We start from the raw sequence: 25,832 nt of genomic DNA, 5'->3' as shown, positions 1-25,832 counted from the left end.
AGGGGAGAGCAGAGAGCAGCAAGCAGCAGTCAGAGGAGAAACAGAGACGAGCCTGTTAGCTGCTGCTCGGCTTTATCACCTAAGAACAGCGGCGACAGGATTATGACCTTTATAAATGGCGTTTGATGACCATATTTCCGACATATAACTGCTTTTACAGGATCTCCTGGACAGATTTCTTGGCAAAAAAAACATCCAAACAGAGAGATTCTTATGTATTGACCTAAGTTCCTCTTCATATCGGTTGACATGTTTGTTTATCAAACATCAGCAGATCATCTTATCTCACACCTGAGGAACAATTAACATTTTGAGTATTTATTGCTACCACAACTCTCACTTTCTGGAGTTCCTGTTTTATTTTATTCGTTTTCTTTTTGAAAACAGTTTCGAATGTACAGAACAACTTTTCACTCGTAACATTAGAACGATCACTGCAGGCTCGTTAGCTTTTTGACCGGTGTTTTATTGTTTCAGGAGCCTTTTTTTTCCTGTAAGAAGAATCTGATAATAAATGTTTGTATCCCATCAGCTTCTACTTCTTACATCACCTGCTGCAGCAACTTTACAATCAGTTTGTTTAATATCAGACTCGCTCGTGTACAACATGAGATGATGTATGAGATATGAGATTAGTTAAGTTAATAAGTCAGGAGAAATATTTTTTTTAGCTGACATTAATAAATATTCTGTAATATGCATCATGACAAGAAATCAAAGCTGTCTGAAATGATTGATCTCCAGCCACAGCTCGTATTTCACCGTCTTTATTTCTGTTGATGGGTGAAATTCAGTTTGCTGTCTGCAGAAAAAATATTGATAACTGGTAGATCAACATTGGTTCCCAACATCAATCCAAAGGGACAAAAGATGATCATGACAGAGAATATTCAGTAAAAGTAAATAAAAACATCTCTGTAACCCAAAGTTCTCATTGTTTGCCTTTTCTTATGAAGTTGTGTACATTTTTTTTACCTTTTGGACTTCTGAAAATCCTTTAAATGCAACAATCTGACAAAGAAATCATCACTCTTTGGTTGAACTGCGATAAAAACACCACTTTGATTTGAGGGTTTTCAGCCAGAAAGGTTGGAAATAACTGATTCATCACTGATCACCAGCAGGAGGTCAAAGGTCAGCCACTCACTGCTCCGTGACGCATGATGTGGAGTCAGAGCTCCAGGACGCTCACAGGTCCTGGATTTGACCGGGAATAACATAACAGTCTGTGGGTCCCGGCGAGTTGAAGGGCATCATGTCCAAAGAAATCTCCGCCTCGCACTCATACTGCAGGATGGCGGGAAGCAGTAAGTTCTTGTGATTCTGTGAATCATCTGAAATGACAGAAACTTTGTCAAAGTTCTGCTCCAGATCTCCTCTGGTGTGCGGCGGCGGCGGCGGCTGCAGGCAGGCTGCGAGTCTCTGCGCCCCGGGACCCGGCATGGCGCAGGCCTCCTTCTGCATGGTGGTGTCGTGGTGATAAGACACCAGCTCGTTGCTGAAGTCCACCGTCTCCACTGTGGAGGTGGAGCAGTATTTATTACAGCCCAGGATGGTGGAGAAGGCTTTCCTGAAGTCCGCGTTGAAGGCGTAAATGACCGGATTCAGGGACGAGTTCGCCCAGCCGAACCACACGAAGATGCTGAAGGTGGTGTCGCTGACGCACGGCGGCTCACCGAGCTTGTCCAGGCCGCAGAAAGGCACCACGCAGTTCAGGACGAAAAACGGCAGCCAGCAGAACACAAACACTCCCATGATGATGGACAGAGTCTTTAAAACCTTCGTTTCTCTCTTGAACGACGTTTTCAGGGAGCTCTCGTCGTGCGTTGACGCGCGGTGGCGGTGGTTTTGCGCGCGGGGACCGGCCGCCCTCTCCAAGGACGAGATCCGTCTGATTTGGGTTTGAGCGATGCGGAAAATGCGCGTGTACGTCCCCACCATGATCACCACGGGGATGTAGAAGCTGATGAGGGACGAGGAGATGGCGTAAGTCCGGTTCAGGCTGGCGTTGCAGTCGTCCGGGTTGTCCGCCGTGGAGTTGTCCGCGTCCGCGCGGTGCCAGTTGAGCTGCACGGGGATGAAGGAGATGAGGATGGAGAGAGTCCAGGCGACCCCGATCATCAGGAAGGCGAACCTGCGCGTCATTTTGCTCTCGTACTTGAAGGGGCTGGAGATGGCCCAGTAGCGGTCCATGCTGATGATGCACAGGTTGAGGATGGACGCGGTGGAGCACATGATGTCGAAAGCGACCCAGGTGTCGCAGAAGCGGCCGAAGAGCCAGATGCCGGCGACCTCGGACACCGCCCTCCAGGGCATCACCAGCACCGCCACGAACAGGTCGGACACGGCCAGCGAGATGACGAAGGAGTTGGTGACTTTGGAGCGCAGATGGCGGAACTTGATGACCGCGGCGCACACCAGCGTGTTTCCCAGCAGGGTGGAGACGATCAGGACGCACAGGACGCAGCCTGTAAGCGCGCGGAGACTGAGATCTCCGCCTGGCCCGGGACTGTCCGCCCCCGCTGTGACCACCTGGCGCTGGTCCCGGTGGTCCCGGTGCTGGATCTGACTCTCGTTGTAAAAACTCTCCATCGATATCCAGAGTCACTCCCGCGGTGCCATATCAGCTTCTCCTGTCGTTGTCTTTCCACCATCACCTGCTGCCAGTCTCCACTCCAAACTCTCTTCCCGCGTTTCAAACACGCAGACAAAACGAAAAGAAAAAAATCCTCCTGAAGCTCCAGAAACAAACCAACAGCAGTGAGATGTTCCTGCAGGAGACGCGCTCCGGTTCTCCGCTCAGACTGACTGCGGCTGCGACTCTCCGCGCATAATTACACACTAATATATATTTACCCTCAGCAGGCTGGAACATATTCACCCTCACGTTAAGACCGTTACTACATATCGATTTCATTGTCTGCTGATCAGATTATTCATCGTCTCATATTGGATTCTCTGAGATTTACGAATCCAGATGTTGGCGGGAAAAATGCAGAACAAACAACTATAAGTTTTAATACATGTTCATGTCAGAAAGTTACAGAAAACATAATAAGAGTTATATAAGAGAGGAAACCTTCTCTCTCTTAACAAAATCCTACAAATTTCCAAAAACTTAATGAGACAGATACATAAGTTATGAGTCTGTCTGCTTAATACAACGACATAGAATACAAAGTAAATACATCTCACGAGGGGAAGAAGGTGAAGAATGAGAGGAAATTGCAAAAAGCTGAATTTATAGATCACAAAATTTACAAAACAGTGCAAAACATGACCTGATGGAACTAAGTTGGTGTCTATTTTCTGTGAGAAGAAGAAGCAAGTAATCAATTAACAGTTTTATGAGGTTTTACGAGGTAATTTTCTTATCAGGTGAATGTTATGAGGCTCTGTGTGTCACCACAAATCTGCACTACAGATACAATAATGACAATAAGCTGATGATTTAAAGGCATACAAGTGCTTTTAATGAGGCTTTTTACTTTGAACATGTCCGTATAGCCTAATTAGAAAAAAGTAAATGTTTCCATTAAATATTCCCACATTTTGGCACTTCTTTTTCAACCATTCATGTTATAATATGTATATATAAAGTATATACAGTATAATACACTACAGAGGGAGGATGATGTGAAGTGTTCAGAGCAGCAGATGAAGTTGAACTCTGACCTCTAGTGGACAAATACTCACAGCACAACAACAGCAGCAGCAGCAGAACATTACAAAAGCTGGTTTCAGTTATTATGGGACAATTTGTTCATTTTCATCTTTCCTTAAAGGTCTTGTCACACATAATAATATGATAAAAGAAACAAAACTAAAATACATAGAATGCATAATAATCAAAGAATAAAATATGACAAGAACAAGTTAAAGCATAGAACGTATAAAACAAATTAAAATATAACATCTTAAAAGTGCTGCAGAGAGCAAGTGCAGAGCTATTTAAATGCTCAGGCAAAGAGAAGGAGGTTTTAAGCTTTCTTTTGGAAGTATCTAGCGAGCTAGCTTCCCTGATATCTAGCGGTAGTGTGTTTCATAGTTAAGGGGCATTTTTGACAAAGGCTGCATCACTGATCTTCTTTCGGTTGTTACTGGGAATCTCCAGTAAACCAGCAGCAGATGATTGCAGTGTTCTTGAGGGAATGTGGCTAACAAGGGATATGGGGACATCTAACTCTTATTTTTTATTGTTTCAAAAACAGAAAAGAAGAAAAAAAAGGCAATCTGATTATTGCAAACATGACAAAATCTTTTTTTTTGTCTGCATTTTTTTCCAATATGGTAGAGTGACACATATAATACCGGCTTGTAGTTGTACATTAATATTATTTCCATAAAAGCTTAAAATATAAATTTCAAAAAATATATCATCATTACACATATTTGTTAGTTGTGTTGTAATTTATCTGTACTTCAGCACATTGGCTTTGAAATGAAACCATGACTACGAGGTTAATCTTTCCTCTTTACCTTGATGGTGTTTACATCCACAGATGAACAGTGTAGGAATTGTAACTTTAGTTTTTACTTGTAACTAAAGTTAAGTTCCAGTTCTAGCAGACCAAAGATCATTTGGCCAATTAAAACAAACTTTATCATGATATCTAACATTTGGTGTCAAACTGTTTTCAGTCGCTGACTGTCTGACCCAGAGGACACTTATATCTCCCCTGGTGATTCTATGTCGGACCTGAACTATAAAATGGACTTTTGCCTTTGGTCTGATTTTTGGTGAGTAACACACCTGCTCAGCTGGACTGAGGTCAGGTGAATGACAATGCCAGTGGAGAACATCCCACTGCTGGGTCATAAAAAACTCCCAGGCCTGCATTTGCTGTATATTTAGGATCATCCTCCTCCTGCATTGTCCTACAGTTGGCAGACTAGCTAAAAAAGAGGGCTACAGTTGCTCCACTGTTCACCCAATATATGGATGTAAACACAAAAAATAAACTACTTAAAACCAAGTCAGCACTTTCATTCATTCAAAACAACTTAAATGTGTCACTGTCTGAATGATGGACTCTACTCTGCTCTCTACTTACCAGCTGCTAGTTTCCTCTGGCTGTTTCCAGGTTATCCTGGTGCAGTCACTGGATGAGTTTATGCATCAGCATACCAACGGAGGTCCCACACCTGTCAAATAGGACACATGACATTTATTATATTATTTACATGTCTTAACTTTATAGTCTGCATGCACAAACACGTTGCTGGTAATGTAAACATTTGTGAGCTAACTTCTCCCGTATATGTAGACATTTCACACAGCAAATAATCCCACATGATGTGCAAAAGCTGATAATAATAAAGGAGTAACGTTAACATACAACAGCAGTGTGTTAGCTACAACAGGTAGCTAGTTTACCTACAGATCAATTAGCATAGGTAGCTGAAGCTAACAGTTAGCTACGTTGGTGGGCAGGTAGATAATTTAAATTGTGTTTGGTAGGAGAGGTCAACTCGATAAAGTCATGCACATAATAAGACAAGCAGACCACAGAAATTTAAGTTGAATTCACCTGTACGTAACGTCGATGTCTACGCTGCGTTTACTTTGAAAATCCCTGGGTTGGTTCCGCCGCCTAACATGGTTTTATCTCCAAGATGTGTAAAAGAAGTTATGAATTATGTTCATTATTTAGTCTATTTGTTTATTTATTTATTGTAGCCTCTCCTTGAATTGAGCTGCAGACAACACGCTTCAAAACGCGCACTTTACTTTGAAGGCGAGCTGTCTCTGTTTCCGGGTCCCGACTTCCTGTTTCAATTTTCAAAGTTTTATAATGGAACAAGCGGACACTTTAGTCCGCTGAATTGTATTGCACCTCTTAAGATAATGAAATCTGGTAATACCCCCCAAAATTGTTTTCATTATACAACGTGAACAACTGCAAATGAATTATACTTTACGCACGGACCATTTTACTGTTGAGTTTTATGTATTTTAAATGCACATTTAGGGATGGTCATTGCAAACTAGCTCAGACTATAAAAGCTGTGTTATACTGTACATCATTACCTCATATTATAGACTTACCCAGATACAATTAAACATCAATAAATAATAAATCAATAATTATAATCCAATAATATGATATAGACATAATAATATTATTACCAATAATAATACTATTCTGAAAAATGCCATTCTGCATTATGTCAGTGGTGGACAGTAACTAAATACATTTACTTAAGTACTGCACTGAAGTACCATTTTAAGGTACTTGAGCTCTGAACAGCTTCTCAGTCTGTTTGGCTTTTGGCCCTTTACACAAACATCAGTGTGTCTTTTTGTCTCTTTGTCATGATTCAGACGTCTCTGAGTTGTTTGCAGTTCAACCAAAGAGACATTTTCTCCTCACATAGTTTCAAATGAATAACAGTTTGAGGCCCAAAGAGGTCACACTGTCCAATATTTCACAAAAACTAAAAGATTAAAGAAAAGCTCTGAACAATTATTCTGAGTTTATGTGGCTGAACTTTGTTTTTTCTTCTTTCCTTCCCAAATCTATCATTTCAAGACCCCTCAGATTCATCTTCTGACCCCCACAGAGCAGCTCAGACCAGCTCCACCTCCATCAAATGCTGCATTGACTCATCAGTATTAATCATATATTTAATATATCAGTCACAGCACAGTTTTCTGCAAAATGAGAACTTAAGTACTACTTTAAGTAAATTTAGCTGGTAATACCTCTATACTTCTACTTAAGTAGGGTTTTAAATGCAGGATTTTTATTTGTAGTGAATTATTTTTACATTGTGACCCCTAGGTTGGGAACCACTGGACTAAACTAGCTAACTGTATATAAAGTAGTTGAAACTAGCTCCACCTCCAGCAGCTACAACAGTAACATGCTGCTCTAACACTGATGCTTCACTATTAATAATCTAATGATGTCATATATAATAATAAAATATCAGTCAGAGGGACCAAACCACTACTTTTATTGCAATACTTTAACTACATCAAGCTCATAATACTTATGTACTTTTACTGCAATACTTTAACTACATCAAGCTGAAAATACTTATGTACTTTTACTGCAATACTTCAACTACATCAAGCTCATAATACTTATGCACTTTTACTGCAATACTTTAACTACATCAAGCTCATAATACTTATGTACTTTTACTGCAATACTTTAACTACATCAAGCTGAAAATACTTATGTACTTTTACTGCAATACTTCAACTACATCAAGCTCATAATACTTATGCACTTTTACTGCAATACTTTAACTATATCAAGTTCATAATACTTATGTACTTTTACTGCAATACTTTAACTACATCAAGCTCATAATACTTATGTACTTTTACTGCAATACTTTAACTACATCAAGCTCATAATACTTATGCACTTTTACTGCAATACTTTAACTATATCAAGTTCATAATACTTATGTACTTTACTGCAATAGTTTAACTACATCAAGTTCATAATACTTATGTACTTTTACTGCAATACTTTAACTATATCAAACTCATAATACTTATGTACTTTTACTGTAGGAGGATTGTCCATGCAGTACTTTTACTTGTAATGGAGAACTTCTATATTGCAGTACTGGTACTTTTACTGCAGAAAAGGATCAGTGCTGGTAAACACAGTATTTTACGTTGTGTTTCCGGTGTGTCTGGTGAGGAAAGGGTTATGTTTACAGTGTGCAGATGACGTCAGTGACAGCTGTGCCTTGGGCAGGCGCTGTCCGCGTGCGCGCACGTGCATGTGTGTGTGTGTGTGTGTGTGGATGATTCAGCAGCTCGAGCAGCAGCAGACAGCAGCTCGTCCTCTGGACATGTGCAACACAAACGGACTTCAGGCGGACAAACGGCTTTGATTTTGACATTTATTTGCTCACAGGACACGAGGAAGGTAACCAGCAGCCCGTGCAGGTGATAAATAACCGTCGGAGACCCCGTAGTGTTCACTTCTCACAGGCCGGAGAACGGCAGTGAAACACCGCAGGAGTCAGACCTCCCAGTGGATTTTATCATCAGATATCTGGACTTTTATCGTTTTGTTGTGTTTTTATCAGACTTTCTCCGGCTGGATTTAACCGAACACATCCTCAGCTGCTTTCATTCAACCATCTCAACGTCGACGTTTCCGCATTTTGACGCCTGATGCTGCGTTTATCCGGCAGGTGAGTCCGAGTCCCCCGGTGTGCTAACCCAAAATATCGAGCACTCATATGCCACTTTAATACACCCATGTTCATTTATACGTATATATACAGATATACAACATTACACACATCATCCTTGAGTTATATAAGAGCTTAAATATGGACAAACACGGCCTCTAACTGTTAGCTAACTGCGTGAGTTACAATAGAGGGAAATCTGAACGTAGTTCTGAATGACAGCAGATGAGCCAGCTGAGCCTTTATGAGTCAATTTAATGATTATTTCCATGATCGATTAATCTGTTCTGCTAGTTATTAGATTAATCGATTATTTTTTTAGTATGTAAAACGTCAAAAATGAATGAAAGCAATAAAAAATGTTCATCAGTTCCCCAGAGTCTAAGGTGATGTTTTCAAATGAGAGCTACAACTATTAATCGATTTATTGACAAGTAGAAAATTAATCTGAAACCATTTTGTTAATTGTTTAATCATTCAAATTTTTTATAAGAAAAATGTCCAAAATTTGACAGTTTCAGCTTCTCAAATGCGAAAATTTGCTGCTTTTATATAATTGTAAACTGAAATTGATTATCAGAAAATCAACTATTTTGATAATCAAATTAAAATTGAATAGTCCATTTCAAAGTAAATATAAACCAACGTGGCTAGTTTGAGCCTCTCAAAAGTCAATAATTCATTGTTTTGGTTTTTTTTTTGTTTTTTTACAGCCGCAACGATTAATCAATTGGTTGACAACTATTAAACCCGCAGTGCCCATAAATCTCTCTGTATTTCATATTATACAGAGTTTTTAATCTGGTGTCTGGTGTGACATTCCCGTTCTGGCTGGATGAATGTACTGAGCATGCTCTATGGGCAGCACGCACAGTACAGACTTACGCTCCGGAGTGGCTAACTTCCTGTTAGCTCTCTGTTAACTTGATTGGAATTAAAATATTTTAATCATGCAGCACTTCTAGACTTTCCAAATGTTATCGGACTGAACGGATCAAATTCTGATAGTGAAATGGGTCATTTCGCAGGGTTTGTGTGACGCTCAAAACAATTTATCCACCATTTTACAGCTGCAACAGTAGCAACGGAGTAGGCTACTGCGGAGCCTGTGACACGAGCATGTTTTTGTAATTACACCAGCAGGAGGAGACAAAAGAGGAGATGAATTATTGCCAAGTATTTTGATCAATTAATCGTTTTGTCATTTTCTAAGAAAAAAAGAGTCAAAATTCTCTGGTTCCATCCTCTGAAATGTGAATATTTTCTGGTTTCTTTGGTCATTTATGACCGTAAACTGAATATCTTTGGCTTCTGGGCAAAACAAGACATTTGAAGACGTTACCTTGAGACATTTATCACTATTAGCTGATAGTTATCTGGCTTCAACTAACGATTATTTTGATTATATTTAATCTATGAAATGCCAGAAAATGGTGAAAATTTCCTCGAGTCAGAGATTAAATTGTCAGATGTTTTGTTTTGTCGGATCAACAGTTGAAACTGGTAAAAATATAGCCTAACACAAAATATTCAGTTGATAACGAAAAGTTTTAAATTATCACATTTGAGAAGCTGCAACCAGCTATTTTTTTGGTATTTTTGCGTAAAAGAAAAGCTAAAACAAGTAATTGATTATCAAGCTAGTTGCAGGTTAATTTTCTGTTGATAAACTCATTGATTAATCAACTAATTGTTGCAGCTCTATAACTGACAATGAAAATACTCGTTAGATGCAGATGCAAAGACAAACAGTCCGAATACAACAAAAATATTCAGTTTACAATGATATCTTCTTCTCTAGATCAGTTTATCTATTAAAACTAAATGTTTCAGCTCTAGACTTGACAGTATTCTGTGGTTTGTTATAAATCTGTTATCCTGTATGTAGAGGTAAATGGAAATGCATATAAAACCCACACAAAACCCAGTTTTCCTTCCACAATATAAAGCCATAATAACTATCACCAATGACACTTATATGCGTATGAAATAACATCATCCATAAAAAGTCAAAATGTCGTCGTCGTCTTCTTCTTTGCATGTCGTGTTTTATGCGACTACTTTCTGCTGAACCAGCAGTTTCTTATTCACATGTGAAGACGTCAGCGTGGTGTTCAAGTCCCTGCAGACGGAGAGTGTTTGGAAGTCTGTGTGTGTGTGTGTGAGAGGAATGTTCTGGAGGCTAAAGACTTGGCATTCCTTATGGGAACGGCCACATTCCTCGCATCTTTAGCCCCACTGTTTCCATTCTTCAGTTTTGGCTCCATCTAATGTTCCCTCACTGGTTTCCCACCAGAGTTCACTTGCATTCAGGTGAGCTCTCAGCTGAGTTTTTGTCCCTGCACCACCAAGACCCGCTTGGTTTCATGCTCGTATTCTTATCTTTTAATTAATCAGTTCATATTGTGTCCCTTCTTTAGATTTGTGGTTCTGTTGTCTAGTTGTTTGGTTCTCGCCTCTCGTTCTTTGGCTCCACTGGCTTTGTCCTCTAGTTGTTTTTGTTCTGCAGGTTCTGTTCTCTCATTGTTGTGTTCTATAGGTTGTGTTCTTCAGCTGTTTTGTTCTACAGGTTCTACTTGCTAGTCGTTTTGGTCTTTGGTTCTGTCCTCCACATATTTTGTTCTCTAGTTTCTGTTCTCTAGTTTAGTTTTTCAGGTTGTCTTCTCTAGTTGTTTTGTTTAATATGTGTTTTGTTCTGTTCTCTAGTAATTTTGTTCTTTGGTTCTGCATAATAGATGATTAGTTCTGCAGGTTTTGCTCTGTAGGTCTCTTGGTATTTGGTTCTGTTTTCTAGTTTTTGTTGGTTCTTTTCTCTAGTTTGGTTTGTTTGCACTCTAGTTTTGTTCTGCAGGTTCTGTCCTCTAGTTCTTTGGCTTCTGCTGGTTCTGTCTTGTAGAACTTTTGTTCTGTCCTCCAGATGTTTTGTTGGTTGTGTCTTCAGGTATCTCTGTGCTGCAGGAACCGTTGGATCCGTCCTGCTCGGTTCCACTTTCAATGTGTTCCGCTGACAGAACAGAAGCTGCTGTTAATCTGGTGTCACTGCAGAGAACCTGCTGACACCGTGACTGATCGGTCCGTCCATCTGTCTCCACCCTGATGTTTCCACTTGGCTGGACTTTCTTTCTTTCTTTCTTTCTTTCTTTCTTTCTTTCTTTCTGTCTCCTCTGACTGATAATTTGCCGTCTGGCTGCTTGAGTCCCCGCTGAGAGGAAGAATCTGGTCTCCAGCACAGAACCGACTCAGAAACCAGAAACGCTGACAATGATGACACCATGAAAGCCTGGTGTAACTCTCAACTGTCATTGTCTTTAATCATTAAGGCAACATTATTGATGAGGATCCCTTAAATTTGACTGTAACCTCACAGCGTCTTCAGGCTTCTTTAGTCTCTGTGGTTCATCGCTGAGAAGCTCTCGGTCTCAGTTTTAAGGCAGAATCATCACTAAGCTCCTAACTAATGATTAATCCTGTTAACAGGAGAGAAACTCTGTCTTTCTTATGCTGACTCTTCGCTTTAATGACATAAACTTTCTGTCTTTTCTTTTCTCCATCGCCGATTCGCTCCCTGCCTCTCTGCTGCTGACTCATGTTATTCTCTCAGTTAGCTGACACTCTGTTCAGCGTCTCTCTCTTGACCTTCCTCTTTGAGTCTTTGTTACACTGAGGTTATAGTTGGCTGTAAATGTGTAATTTAATGTATTTTATGTAATGCACTGATGGTGTGCATTACAGTTTCCCAAAAGTCCAAAGTTCAAGGCGTTTGAGAAGCTGAAACCAGAGTATTGTTTTTTTTTTTAACACTTCAGAATCAGTCATTTCTGTCATTTATCAAATAGCTGCAGATGCTTATTTTCCTGAAGTTCACTCCCTTCTCCTCCTCTCTTGTCTTTGTGTTTATTTAATATCTGATAGATAATTGATGCAGCCTCTCTCTCTCTATCTCTCTCTCTCTCTCTCTCTTGCTCTCTCTGCTGATGGATTTTGGAGGCAGGAAATGTTTGGTGAATCTTTTCGATCTCTCTGTGTGCGTCCTCTCGTCTCTGACTGGGTGGTGACTGTCTGCAGAGTTTCCTCACTCTGATCAAATCACCGTGCTGAGACCGCTGTTTCCTGAAAACTCGTACTTAAACTCTACATGCGTACTTTGTACTTTTGCTTGTTTAAAGCGGTTTTATTTTTTCAGACTACAGGGACGATTATTTGACTAAAGTAAGATCCTCCAAAAGGAAATAATGGCCTTGACTTGTTGTTTTTCATGTGAAAGCCCTGTCAGCTGTGAAGATCTTTCCCCCACTGCAGTATTTCAAGATAAACAGACTCTTTTTTTAATCTTTTTCCACAGACTGTGTGAAAACGGTGCCTATTCACAAAATCACATGTTTATTTATGCAGATCAGTGGATGGTTAAAAAAAAGTCTGCAAAGCTCCAACAATCTGTGCTGTTTTGTTTACTCTTTTCAAGCAACGACTTCCGTCTCATCCCCTCTCTTCAAAGACATTCTCACTATTGATTCATCAGTCGAAAACCCAAAGGTAAAGACAGATCCTCCTCACATCTGGACCGCAAGATGTTTTGGCATTTTCACTTGATAAATGACTGAAACAAGGATGCAACTTAACAATTATGATGAATTGTTTTGTCTAATTTCTGACCAACAGTCCAAAATGTAAAGATACTCAGTGTCCCATTAAATATGACAAAGGAAAGCATTGAATCCTCACATTTAAGAAGCTGCAACCACTGAATATTTGCGTATAATTATTGCGTATAAATAGTTCTTTTTTAAATGCACAACTGTTCTCCTGGCCGTCTCAGGATTTAGGCCACATTAGCAGGTTTACAGTCCTCATATTCAGGTAATGAAACATGCTGCTGATTATCCAAAGTCCAGTTGCACTCGATTCAACCTTTGTTGGATAACCATGACCTGGCTGACTGATAATCTTCACAGACGTGCTGCTGATTAGCTGCTGGATTTCCACAAGTTTGTTTCCCGATCTGTTTGGATGAAGTGCGGTCGGATCCGCAGAAGGAGTTAACATGTGAGGAGTTTAGTGGAGCAGAGAGAAAGAGCTGCTTTGTGGCAGATTAATGAAGGTGGTGGTGGTGGTAGGGGTGGTGGGGGTGGGGGTGGGGGTGTGTTGGAGTGAGTGGAGGTCCAGAGCCTCCAGTACAACGGAGATGTTGTCCATGCCAAGTTGCTATGTAACCAGCAGGGTAGAGGGGGGGGGGGAGGGTACCGGCACTAAAGGGTTTGAAACGGCTCCCAGGCAACACATGTTGCCTTCAAAGTCTCATGTTCAACTGGGAAAACTGACTTCTAGAGCTGCAACTGACTGTTATTTTCATTATTAATTAATCTACTAATTAGTTTCTTGTTTGAGTACTTGTTTAGCGTATGAAATGTTAAGAATGGTGACTGTATAAAGATGTGGTCTCCACTTCCTTCCGCTATGCAAAGTGAAGTCAAAATATCTCTATCTTTCCGGGAGCGGCCATCTTGCTTGTGTGTTGTCATTTGGAGCCAGAGTCTGACGGTCAGCTGTCCTGCCGCCTGACAGAGGTTTGAGAGCAGCTGTCAATCATGATGTCATCCCCTCTTTTATATCGTCAAACAACTAATTAAAAACAAACTTACCAGAAAAATCAGCACTGGAACAAACCTCAGCGTGATAAGAACGACCTTAAAATGACAGAAACCATCTTTGGGAAGAATTTATTTAACTCTGATTTTCTTAGTTTGGCTCATGTCCCATCTGCTAACACGGAGTGGGCGGGACTTTATGATCTATTCTGCAGTCAATCACCAGAGGGTGATCCAGATGTTTTGGCTTCACTTTTGGGGAGTCGTCCATATTATATACAGTCACTGGCAGTTAGCCTGGGTCAGCCTGCTTCCTCCAGCTCGGCTTTGGCATCCAGCTAGGTGGACCACAGCCGCCGGCCCTGTCAGTGCTGGAGGCTCCGCATGAGACACTTAAACGTCTCGTCATGAGAAATGTCGGTTAGCATAAAAACAAACTGGTTTAAACTCGTAGACAGGACCAGACCAGCAGAACCAGAAACTGACCCGACCCTAAAATAAAGTGATCTTATGAGCCATCTGCATGCTATAAACAGCATCTACATTTATGCACGATCATTTGGTAACCGTGGTAACTCATTTGCGCATCACCAATGTGACTGCAGGGATTTTCCCTGATAAATCAGAAGGTGAAAAACAGTAAAAATGAAGCATGTCGTCCAATTTAAAAGTTAGGGGAAAGAAGTGAACACTGCAGACTAATAATGCTGATAATCAATTATTATTTTTCTGTGAACTCTTTTTGACTCCAGAGAAGATCAATAAACACATTAGTACCCATCTCAGTAAAGTGCTGGCTGACCTGCTGTCAGTCATAAATGGACCAGAACTAAAAAACAACAATTGATTATTGTTTTTTCTTTGGTCCGGACAAAATTAACTGATCTAAAGAGATATTTATAGGAGAGAAATATCAAGATAATTACTGTCTTTGTCTTTTCAAAAGCAAAGAAATAATACAGAAAGGAACAAAAAGCTGATGCCTGCTTCCATTTAAAAACATATAACCAGAGCAGAACATCCTGGATATTTAGGCTAACTGAGCGTGTGGACATCAGACCGGAGGAAACCCTTCGCTCCGTGGATCAAATATCCTCCACGGCTCAGTCTGTCAGACGCCCAAACACACCCTGCATCCGACTGACAGCTATGAATAATAAAACACACCGGCTAAATGCGGCTTTTCTATTTTGATAAGGAGTCGTCCTGACTGAGGAGGAGTCAGAAAACAAATCTTGTCCTCGAGTGACTGTCATGTCGGGTTTCAATAGGCAGATAGTTATTAAATCCTGCAGATGATTTCATGTCTAACTGCAGATCAGAAGGATTTAACGGGACGTTTATAATCGCTTGACTCTCAGATTTCAGAGTCTGTAGCTTAATTATTCTATGAAATCGCAGATCAAAGGCGGCCTGCATCAGATTTTATTTTTATGAAGCATGTCTTAAATTAAAGGAAGTTTTATATTAAAGTAAGAGCTGGACGTAAACTAAGTTTTTGAGGCTGATACCAATATTTAAGAATAAAAATCAGTCAGTATTTGTTTTTTTCTTTTGTAAACAGATAATTTCATCTTTATGTGATAATGATATGTCTGAGTAAAGATGTTTTACTTTTGAACAATCAGAAAGATAAAAAAAAATCAAATACGGCAATAACAGTAAAATATAACAGTGAATTTTGTAATTGAAATTATTTAAATGATAAATTATATAAAGGAGAGTGGGCGTAGTGAAAAGATTATTTCCATTTTCAATTCTTCTTGATTAATTGATCTTTTAAAATGTCAGAAAAATTGTGACAAACATCCATCTCAGTTTGCTTCACCGTAAAGGTGATGTCTTCAGATGTCTCGTTTTGTCCAAAACCACCAAAATATTCAACATAAGGTCACATAAGACAAAGAAAAGCAGCAGATCGTCACATTTTATAGGCTGGAACCAGATAATATTTGGGATTTTTGCTTAAAAAATGATGTAAATGATGCAGTTGTTGATGCTGTTGAGGTAAATTAGTGCAAATTAATTTCTTATCGCTTAGTGATGTACAATGTTATATTTGTGTCTTAAATAGAAAACACTTTCCTTTTATATAATAGATATAATATAATATCTTTGTTTAGTTCTCGTATCCGTTTAGGAGAATATTATAATTACACATCACGTGTAAATCTCAATATAGACTTAATGATTTTTTTTCTCCCCAAAAAAACACAAGAGATGCAGGAAGTCAAAGTTTTTCAGCTTTTGTAAGTGTCTGCGGATCTTCTTCCACCAATCAGAAGGCAGGGTTTTGAAATATGATGGGGACATGTCAACATTGTCTAGAGTTTGGAAATTATGCCTTTAGATAGAGGACATAAAAAAAGCTGCGTTTCCACCGCAGGAACCAGGGTCTAAATTAATTTAAGTGAGTAAATTTGATATTTTGGTATTTTGAGTGTTGGTTAGACAAAATAAGACATTTTAATTACAAGTTAAATTGGGCTTTAGGAAATTGTGGCAGACATTTTTTTTTTTGTTTTTGTTTAGTTCCCAAAAGTGAGAAATAACTGTTGTGTAATGTTAAATATGGTGAAGAACAGATCATGTTGATTCTTTTTAGTGTTGTTTATGTTGTCTGGAAGGCTGCTGACATGATTTGTACCAGTCGGCTGGAGCATCGAGGCATAACTTAAGGCCATTAAAATTGTTCTTTTTATGTTTCTGTACATTTTATACAAGACAGAAGAATTATTGAGGAAATGAAACAAAAGCTTGGTAACGAAGGCAGGGAGGGAAAACAGAAGAGGAGGTTGTGTGTCTCTGCCCTCTGCCAAGAATATCTGTCCTCTGGAGATCTGCATGTACAGAGACTGAAACCACTAAAGGCACAGAGGAGGAAAACAAGGACATGATGGCGAGAGATTAACAGACAGACGAAGGAAGACGGGAAGAAAAGAGAGAGAGAGAGAGAGGGGAAAGAATGAATGACAGCTGACATTCATCATTTAAATTGTGCACAACAGCTGTTTCGGGGTTGGTTCAGGTAATCGTCTATCAGGTTTTCAAGTGTTGTGCTGATATTTGTTGCCATTTTCTCTTTTAGACAAACACACCAAAGAACAGGAGAAACTGCAGCAGAGTTCAGATAAACTTATCAACGTCTCCAGCGTGATAACACGAGTGTGTACTCATGAGTGCAGTTACATCACATCTGGCCTTTAAACTTTAAAACGCAGCACACAGTTCATGTTATCTTCAGGAGGGAGGAGAGGGATAATGTACATAATGTTGTTGTTGTTGTTTGGAGCTACAACCAAACAGATAGTATCTTAGCAGTAGCAGACAGACTGAGGCAATAATCAGCTGATTTTATAGGGTTTGCATTTATCTACACAGGCCATTCTGTTCCAGTCATAAGTGGTTTGAGATGTAGACATGATAAAACATGCAATAAATACAATTGCAAGTTATATACAGAAAAAAGAGAACTAAAACGCCATAATGGGTACAAATGCAATCACATTCAGCAATCTAAAATCAGTGTGCCAAGTCCAAGAGTATTCTGATGTGACGTTATTTGTAAAGTATAAATTAAAGGTCCAGTGTGTAGAATTTAGTTGCATCTAGCGGAACGGACTTGGCAGAAATGGAATATAATATTTATGTGTATGTTTTAATTAGCGTATAATCGCCTAAAAATAAGAATTGTTGTGTTTTCGTTACCTTTAGAATGAGACCTTTATATCTACAAAGGGAGCGGGTCCTCTTCCACGGAGCCCGCCATGGTCCACCACCATGTTTCTACAGTAGCCCAGAATGGACAAACGGAAAACAGGCTCTAGGGAGGGCTCACGGCCACCATAGGTTCTCCTACACACCACTAGATGCCACTAAATCCTACACACTGGTCCTTTAAGTGAACAATGATTTTCGTCGGTTAGTCTTAATCCAGGGAACTTCCAAAATTGACTGCACTGAGTTTGTTGTAGGGAACATTTTGTTTTAAAGTTGATGGTGGCAAGTAAGAATAGTTTTGTATCATTAGTTTATACTTTTCAAAAAGAGGCAGTGTAGCTTGTCCATTTTCCATTTTTTATATATGTGCAGTGATGAGCAGTAAGTATGACCAGTTATGAATGAAATGAAACTGTGATATGATGAATCTAATGGCTTAAATAATGTGAATGAAGTGAGTCACCATCTTCAAAAATTTTGTGCAAGGCAGACTGGACTAAATTGTTTTCTAGATCAGTTTAATGACAGAAGCCCAGTTTTAAATAAGATTTATTGTCGATTAAGTAATGTGACAACATCAATTGCATATTTTCCATCCTAGAAAAGGTTTTTTGTGTGTGTGTGTGTGTGTATTTTTTTTCTTAATTGAATCAAGAATCCAAGGAAAGAAGATGTCAAATGTTGTACAGATTGTAAAGCCCTCAAAAATGAAGTAAAAAAAAAAAAATTGACTTAACAAAAAAAATAAAAGATTTCTGTCCAGCTAAGATTGAAGATTTGTGTAGGACAATATTTTGGCATTCATCATCTATACAGCAAGAGTTAGACAAATGCATAACCATTTTTGGATTTATCAGTGATCTTTGGATACAATACTGTGGTGCAGTGTATTAAGCGAGTGTTCAATTGTGCCTTTATCTGTATATAAAACATGGTGTCATCTGCATACAAATTCATTTTTAACGCACAGCTCTAGGTTATGAATGTAGATTTGAAAAAAAGGAGAGGACCTAAGATTGAACCCTGAGGAACTCCTCTGGTAATCATAATTGCATGTTACATTTTCTCACTGTACTACTGCTGAGTCTTTGTCAGTCCAGGTGGGTGTTCCAGGAAGTGCAATATGCTTCAGAGTAGAGATGAAGAGATTACTTAATTCAATACAATCAATTACTCAGCTGACAGAATATTAATTGGCAGATAATTTGATAATTGATGAAAAAATATTTTTTTTCATTTTTTTAAGCAAAAGTGCCAGACATTCACTAGTTTCAGAGACAATTTTAGAGACTGAAGTTTTTAACTGATATTAAAGGATTGTCATCCATCTGACACACCTCTGATGGTACAGATATGTTTTTATTTAATCAATACAGCTGTCTACACAGGCAGCGTATCGGCTTGCATTCGATTCATGCTTTACTTGTGTAATTGAGACCTAAAGCTTATTTTATTTTTATTTATTATTTATTTTGTTTCAAGTCTGTTTTTTTCTGTTTTATGAGCTTAACTACAGTCTAGAGCTGCAAGAGTTAGTTTTCAGCCTCTGATCTGAGAATTTGATGCTTTTCTTTGTCATATATGATAATAAGCTGAATATCTCTGAGTAAAACAAGCAATTTAAATACATCGCATTCATGAATTATAACAGGCATTTTTCAATATTTTCTGACATTTTATAGAAATTAATGATGACTTGAGAAAATAATAGTCAGATTAATCGATAATATAAATAATTTGTAGCAGCACCGCAGTGAGTGTAGTAGACATTGTGTTATTAAAAATAAACGTGAGTGTGATGTGTCATCCTCTAAATGTTCTTTTTTCAAGAACTGAAGAACAAAACCTGATAAACTGGATATTTTACAGTTTCCTCTCTTTGTTTGTGTTTGTGACTCAGTCTGAGCAGCAGCAGCAGCAGCCAGCCGATCAGGTTACTATTGATTCATTTATCATTGAGCGATAAAGGAATATGATCCGGCTTCATTTGCAGAACTTTGGCCTGTGAGCATTTTTATTCTCAGCTGCTCACAGCTCGTCTTACATTTTTAAAAGACTCGGGCAAGAGGACACAACTGCTCAGGAATAGGAAATTGTGTGGAACTTCACCCTCCAGCCTCTTCTCGGGGAAGAAGATGAAATTAATGGTGTCCAGTTTTGCACCCACCGTGGGGGTCAGTCCAGCCCATCTGTTGTGTGGCTCGCTGGTCCATCTGTGAGTTCAGCTCCAGCAGCTTTTTTCCTCTTCTCAGTCTGAGAGTGTGAATGAAATTGGACCTCACAGAGTGCAAAGACTCACCTGAGAGCCCGGAGCTGTTTTTAATACGACGAGAACAGCATCTGTCAGGAGACAATCATTTAGAAATTAACCCTGAGGGGCAGAATCAGGACTCGAACAGGCAGTGACATTGTTCCACTGTTTACAAAAAACAACCTAGAAATTCTGATTTGCAGCAGAAAATGTGTAATGAAGGAATATTGTTAATTAATGCATCGGGCAAGTCAGAAAACGTTGATACTGAATGTATCAGTAAAAAGTTCACTGACAACCTGTTTCATCTCCCAAAAACAAAAGTCAGGAAGAAAAGTGATACTCCGGAGGTCAAAAACAGCCAAAGAACCATCTTGTGTTCTTTTTACTCTGTAAATATTAGAGCAGTAAATTATTCGCCAACTATTTTGACAATCGACGAATAATTTTGAATGATTTTTTTTGAGAAAAAATGCCAGAATTTCTCTGTTTCTGGTTTCTCTATGACAGTTAACTGAATATATTTGGGGTGTGAAACAGTGATAGTGTTTCACCATTTTCTGACATTTTTATAGACCAAACAACTGAACGATTAATCAAGAAAATAATCAACAGATTAATCGATAATGAAAATAGCACTGGCAGATGTTTTTCACTTGTTTTAAAGAAAGTTTTTAGGACGTAATTATGGACAGAAATCACTCGATACTACAGATATTTTATAACACATAAAGGAGTAAGATTATAAACTGGTTTGTAATAAACATTTTAAAATTAAATATAATATTTTATTTTATATAAAAAGCCTAATTTTATCATAATTAATCAATTTAATACCGTATATTTAAGTTTTTGCAAAATAATTTCTAAAATAAAAGGTTTTTAATGATAGCAAAGAATGTAAATTAAAATAATACATTTATAATTGTATTTGTTTTTATCTAAATTCACACAGCTGCTAATATTTGATTAGTTTTTAAACATGATGTATGTTATAATTAAATCCTATTTATGTGCATGTACTGTTTAATTTCCTGTTTTTGTTAGTGTGACTTCTACTACTGATGAATTGATTACAATATAAAAGTGCTGTTAATAAAAAAAACATGAAGCATTTTATTCTAAAAGGTAAAATCTGAGGACCCAGATGGATGTAGTTGACCTTTTCTAGGTTTTCTCTCTGCCGGCCCTCGATTCCTCTCAGCTCAGTGAGCGGAGAATTGGAGCATGAGGACATTGATGACTCAGTGTACGACTGAATGATGTACAGTGCAGGAGGAGGAGGAGGAGAGGGAGGAATAATGGGATGTTTATGGAAAGAAGAGGAGGAGGAGGAGGAGGAGAGGGAGGAATAATGGGATGTTTATGGAAAGAAGAGGAGGAGGAGGAGGGCTTGAATAGAGAAGAAGGAGGTCGAGGATGGAAAGGAGAACATCAGAAAGACAAAGAGATGCTAGATAAAAGCTGGAGTTTAAGAACATTATATTGATTCTGAATCTTCTCAAATTCCCTCAAGTTAGGTTTCAACATTTGCAAATAACATCTATAAATAACTAAAAATCAATGATTCTGTTAAGGAGGAAACTTAAGCTGAGCAGCAGCAGCAGATATTAAATGGTGATTAAAAGTAAGAGATACTGAAATAACAGCTGGAGTCTGACTTTTACTTTATCAGCTACTTCATCCAAATACTGGAGGTCCTGATTCAAAATTGTTATGACTGCAACTAATGATCCATTTAATCTGACAATTATTTACTCAATTTAACTGTTTTGTCTATAAAATACCAGAAAATAGTTCCCAGAGTCTAAGATGACGTCTTTAAATGTCTTATTTTGTCTGACCAACAGTCCAAAACCCATTTTTTCAGTTAACTGTCATGAATGACAAAGAAAAGTATTAAATCATCACTTTTGAGAAGCAAATTTGTGGCGTTTTTGCTTAAGAAATGACTAAAACTGAGTATTCAGTTGATCAAAATAGTTGCTGATACACCTTCATTCCATCGACTAATTGATAAATCAGCTAATGATCTGCAGCTCTATAAACTATGAGGTTGATTAGCTTCAGTATTGTGAGTCTATTGTGAGAATGGGAAGAAATTATTGTGATTTACAGCTGAGAAGTGCTGACAAATATGTGATATAAATGTCAATAAATTCATGAACTTAATGAATAATTGTAGGCCTTATTGTCCCTACTGGGTTTCCGTCAGTCTTTGACCAGTTTGACTGGGAAAAAGGTGTTAAATTGCATTTTATGTGCTATTAAAAAGTCTTAAAGGTAATTTGGTGAACCCTGCAGAAACCCTGATATTCTTTGCCAGTAAAAAAGAGAATGGAAAGCCAAAACTGAAGCAGCTATTTGAAACAAACCATAATAAAATAGTTCATGTTTGACATATCCTGTGTGAAACTGGCAGCTTCGATTAAACATTAAACCTCCCTGTTGTCCTTCACATAAACCTCATGGAAACTCAGTCAGCTAATGACCTCCACTGTGCCCTCCTCCTGGGCCTGTTCACATGTTTTATGCTATTTTTTTTTCCTTTAAAGTTTGGATCGAATCCAACTCTGTCTCTGCTGAAATTACAGAGCTAAATATAGCAGCTGCTGAGGGGCAGACATATTGATATACTTCCATATCTCCCTCTCAGCCTGTCAGTCCATCAATCACATCAGCCCGACTTCAAGTACGAACCAGAGCTAATAAACAGACTCTGAGGAACTCTGAATCGCCTGCAGCCACTTCAGCAGCTAATCGGTGATATTTTGGAGTTTATCCTGAGCATCTAGTTGTTTGTTTGGAGGTTAGAAACAAGCGAACCTCAGAAAAATATGTAGTGGATGCTGACGAGTCCCGGCAGGTCTGATGGTGAGGAACCAGATGCTGAGTGCAGATGAAGCTCTGCAGCTGTTTCCTGGTTGCTCTGCTGTGAACTCCATTAGTTGAAAGTGGCTTGTAAGCATCATACAGTCAGCATGAACTCAGCATGGGATCCTTTTATCGATAAGTTTCTGTTGATCACATGGCTGTTCACACTTGGTTTAAACCAATAATTATTCAATCGTTGGATTTTGAGAAATGGATCAATACCACGTTATAATCTCTGATACTGATTATAATATATTTACAGACACTAGTACCAATTTGATATTTGTTTCAATGCTTAATCAATGGTCATTTATCAAGAAAAAACACCAGACATGTTGCTTTTCTCAGTTTTATAATAGTTTAAATGAAATGTTTTAGCCCTGCTGATGCCGCCAGCAGCTCAAAGTTTTTGGTTCAGAGTTAAAAGTTTAGATTCCTGTTCAATGGATCGAGATGAAAGTTTGTGCCGACATTCATCTTCCCCTCAGGAGGATTTTTAATAACTTTGGTGGTCCCAAAGATATAATTTGATTAGCACCCGCTCTTTCCTTACTCGTCAGTGAAGCGCTGCTGCATGTCACCGCAGAAATCACAGTTTAACAATTTCTTGTCCATTAAAGAAATGGACATGGATGACTGACACCTGGTTCGTCATTCATTCATTCAAATGGACTCTTTGGCTGGCAGCCAGAGTCTGAAAGCTTCAGATTTCCCGGTGAGACTAAAGCTGACTCATCAAAGGGAAATGACAGCACATGTCTGTGTGTTTGTCTTATCTAAAACACACACGTTCACCTGCGGTAATGATTTAGACGTTGAAATCTCTCTTCAGCATCAGCCAGCAGCAGTAAAATCAAACTGGATTGCAGATGATGATGATAATGTTTGGGTCCCAAAACTAACAAACCATACATCAAGCAATTCCCATGCACATTTTTATGTTCCTACTAGCTACCACACATACCATTCTCAGTCCTATGAAAATGACCAAAATATGCTTCCACGCCTTGTTTTATTCATAATATCTTCATGTCCATTAGTGGTAGAGACCTCAAATATTGGCACAAAATTATTAAAATGTTGTATTTGCAGAAAAACATAATGATTAATATCATATTTGTGCAAAAATGTGGGTTTGTAGTACCCTCAATATCAATCTGGTTTAGGAAATCTGATCTTTTTTCCAAATCAAAGGCCTTATAAAAAAAACAACATAGCATGCAGTACAGGCTTTTATTGGTTTTGGCAAACAGAAAACATGTTTGTCTTCAAGCCTACAAAGTTTGGTGAGGTTAGGATTAACACTTGGCAAGATATTAATGACCAAACATGGCTTCCCAGATAAGACATTTTTGTGGCTATAAAAATGAAATGATATCAAGAGCTGAAAAAAAATATGAAAACACAGGATTTGATCAGAAATATTTTACAGGCCTTGCTTTTGGGACCCATTCATGATATAGACAAGGTTTGAACAAAATCTGAGATGGTGCTGCAACAAACTTATCTGAATGACCAACACGAAACGTTACAGATCCCAATACAGCAAACCTAGACTGCAGGCTCAAGAGAAACATATATGCAACTTTGTCTTTGCCAGACAAATGTGAATTACTGTGTATTGTTAACTTTCTACGTCGTCACTCAGAGACTAACGTTAGTAGAGCGGAGCAGCCATCAGCAGTAACAAACGAGATCAGCTGACCAACACAAACTGCAGCATTAAACGACGTAAACTTTAAGGTGAAGAAAATAACTCTGAACAGTCTGTCAGTCACCTCAGAAACCCTTCGTCCACTCAGTGTGTTGGATGTCTTTCCCCGGAGCTGACGGCGCAGCAGAGAGGCTGCTCTCCTCTGCTGGAGATGTGACATTAATAATAACACACTGGAGCAGAAAGGCTGCTCTCCACCGCTGGAGATGTGACGTTAATAATAATACTGTGGAGCAGAGAGGCTGCTCTCCTCTGCTGGAGATGTGACGTTAATAATAACACAGCGGAGCAGAGAGGCTGCTCTCCTCTGCTGGAGATGTGACGTTAATAATAACACAGCGGAGCAGAGAGGCTGCTCTCCTCTGCTGGAGATGTGACGTTAATAATAACACAGCAGAGCAGAGAGGCTGCTCTCCTCTGCTGGAAATGTGACGTTAATAATAACACAGCGGAGCACTCTGCCTCCCACTCAGTCTGTTATTCTCATACAGGCAGGAGATGCTTTCACATTAGTTCTGCTGTTTTTCATGCACTTGGTAGGAAACCTGAGTGGTTCACTTTGTACAGTAGCTAATCTATATTTGGGGAAAGTAAAGAAGGGAAGTTACTGGTTGAACTTTCTCTGTCAGCGGTCACATGATGACACAGGGAGTTCAGTGACCCCGTGCTTCCAGCTCACAAGTTCAGTAAGGAAAAAGCTGCCACGTTGGTCCAACATGTGTGAAAACAACCTTTCACCTTGATCAATTTTAACCTCATGTTTTCTGTTTTTGTGAGATGAATCCAACTTGTGTTTGGCCTGCTGCTCTGTATCATTTGTTTAGAGGATGGTTGCTGTTTTGTAGTTTATGAAATGAAAGAGGAGTTACCCGCTGGTAGTTGGTAACATAACATAGACGTTTTGAGAAGGATCCTATAAATTATTTTATTTTTAAAATATTTTTGACATACACAAAAATCTAAATGACTTCAAACATATCTCTGGCGTTCTAATGTGCCTCTGTTTTAATGAGGTACTGTAGAAACATTTCATCGTGGTGCATCCCCGGCTTTCTAACCCCAGACTGTCAGACAGATGCTGCAGATGTGTGAAGACAGTCAGACTCTTTCAGCCTAATTATACATATCCTGCTTTCCTTCTGCTCTTCTTTTTCTCTCCATCACTATCAGACTTTCTCGAGTAAAAGTCCAGCTTTTAAAATCCGAAATAAGTGCAGACTGATTATATATAAACAACAAAATGAATGAACATTTAAAGCAAAACAGCAACAGAAACATCAAACCTTTCAGGGATCTCTGCGCTGGATGTTTTACTGTTTTTATTTGGACAACTTTAATCTAAAAAGTGTAAATCTCCCACGTGCAGAAACACACAAAGAGACGTAGTAACACAAAAAGATAAAAGGAAGCGGAGAGAAAGGATTAGAGACACACACACAGAGAGTAACGAGAGACTGAAGATCTCATCATTCTGTTGTGACCTCGTTCATCAGTCTTCATTCCTCTTGTGTGTCCTTGGCGG

General features: G+C 38.8%; 2 protein-coding genes across 4 annotated transcripts in view; one reads left to right on the top strand and one right to left on the bottom strand.

Annotated features, from left to right (window-relative positions):
- Positions 1–1,118: 1,118 nt before the first annotated feature.
- Positions 1,119–3,002, bottom strand: LOC137171819 (D(5)-like dopamine receptor). Its single transcript, XM_067575969.1, has one exon. The coding sequence runs from the start codon at positions 2,590–2,592 to the stop codon at positions 1,189–1,191; it is 1,404 nt and encodes a 467-aa protein (XP_067432070.1). The 5' UTR covers positions 2,593–3,002; the 3' UTR covers positions 1,119–1,188.
- Positions 3,003–7,684: 4,682 nt separating this feature from the next.
- LOC137171559 (serine-rich coiled-coil domain-containing protein 2-like) overlaps positions 7,685–25,832 on the top strand; it is a 63,841-nt gene continuing 45,693 nt past the window's right edge. For 2 of the 3 annotated variants that reach the window (XM_067575566.1, XM_067575568.1), the window contains exon 1: positions 7,686–8,166. The gene's annotated coding sequence lies outside the window, so the exon portion shown is untranslated. Of the gene's footprint in view, positions 8,167–25,832 lie in introns of all 3 variants that reach the window. The other variant, XM_067575567.1, reaches the window with a different exon arrangement.

Source organism: Thunnus thynnus, chromosome 20 (genome assembly GCF_963924715.1).
Source record: "Thunnus thynnus chromosome 20, fThuThy2.1, whole genome shotgun sequence".
NCBI classification, from domain to species: Eukaryota; Metazoa; Chordata; class Actinopteri; order Scombriformes; family Scombridae; genus Thunnus; species Thunnus thynnus.
Note: the sequence above shows the minus strand (reverse complement) of the source record. Positions and strands in the feature narration are given on the sequence as shown.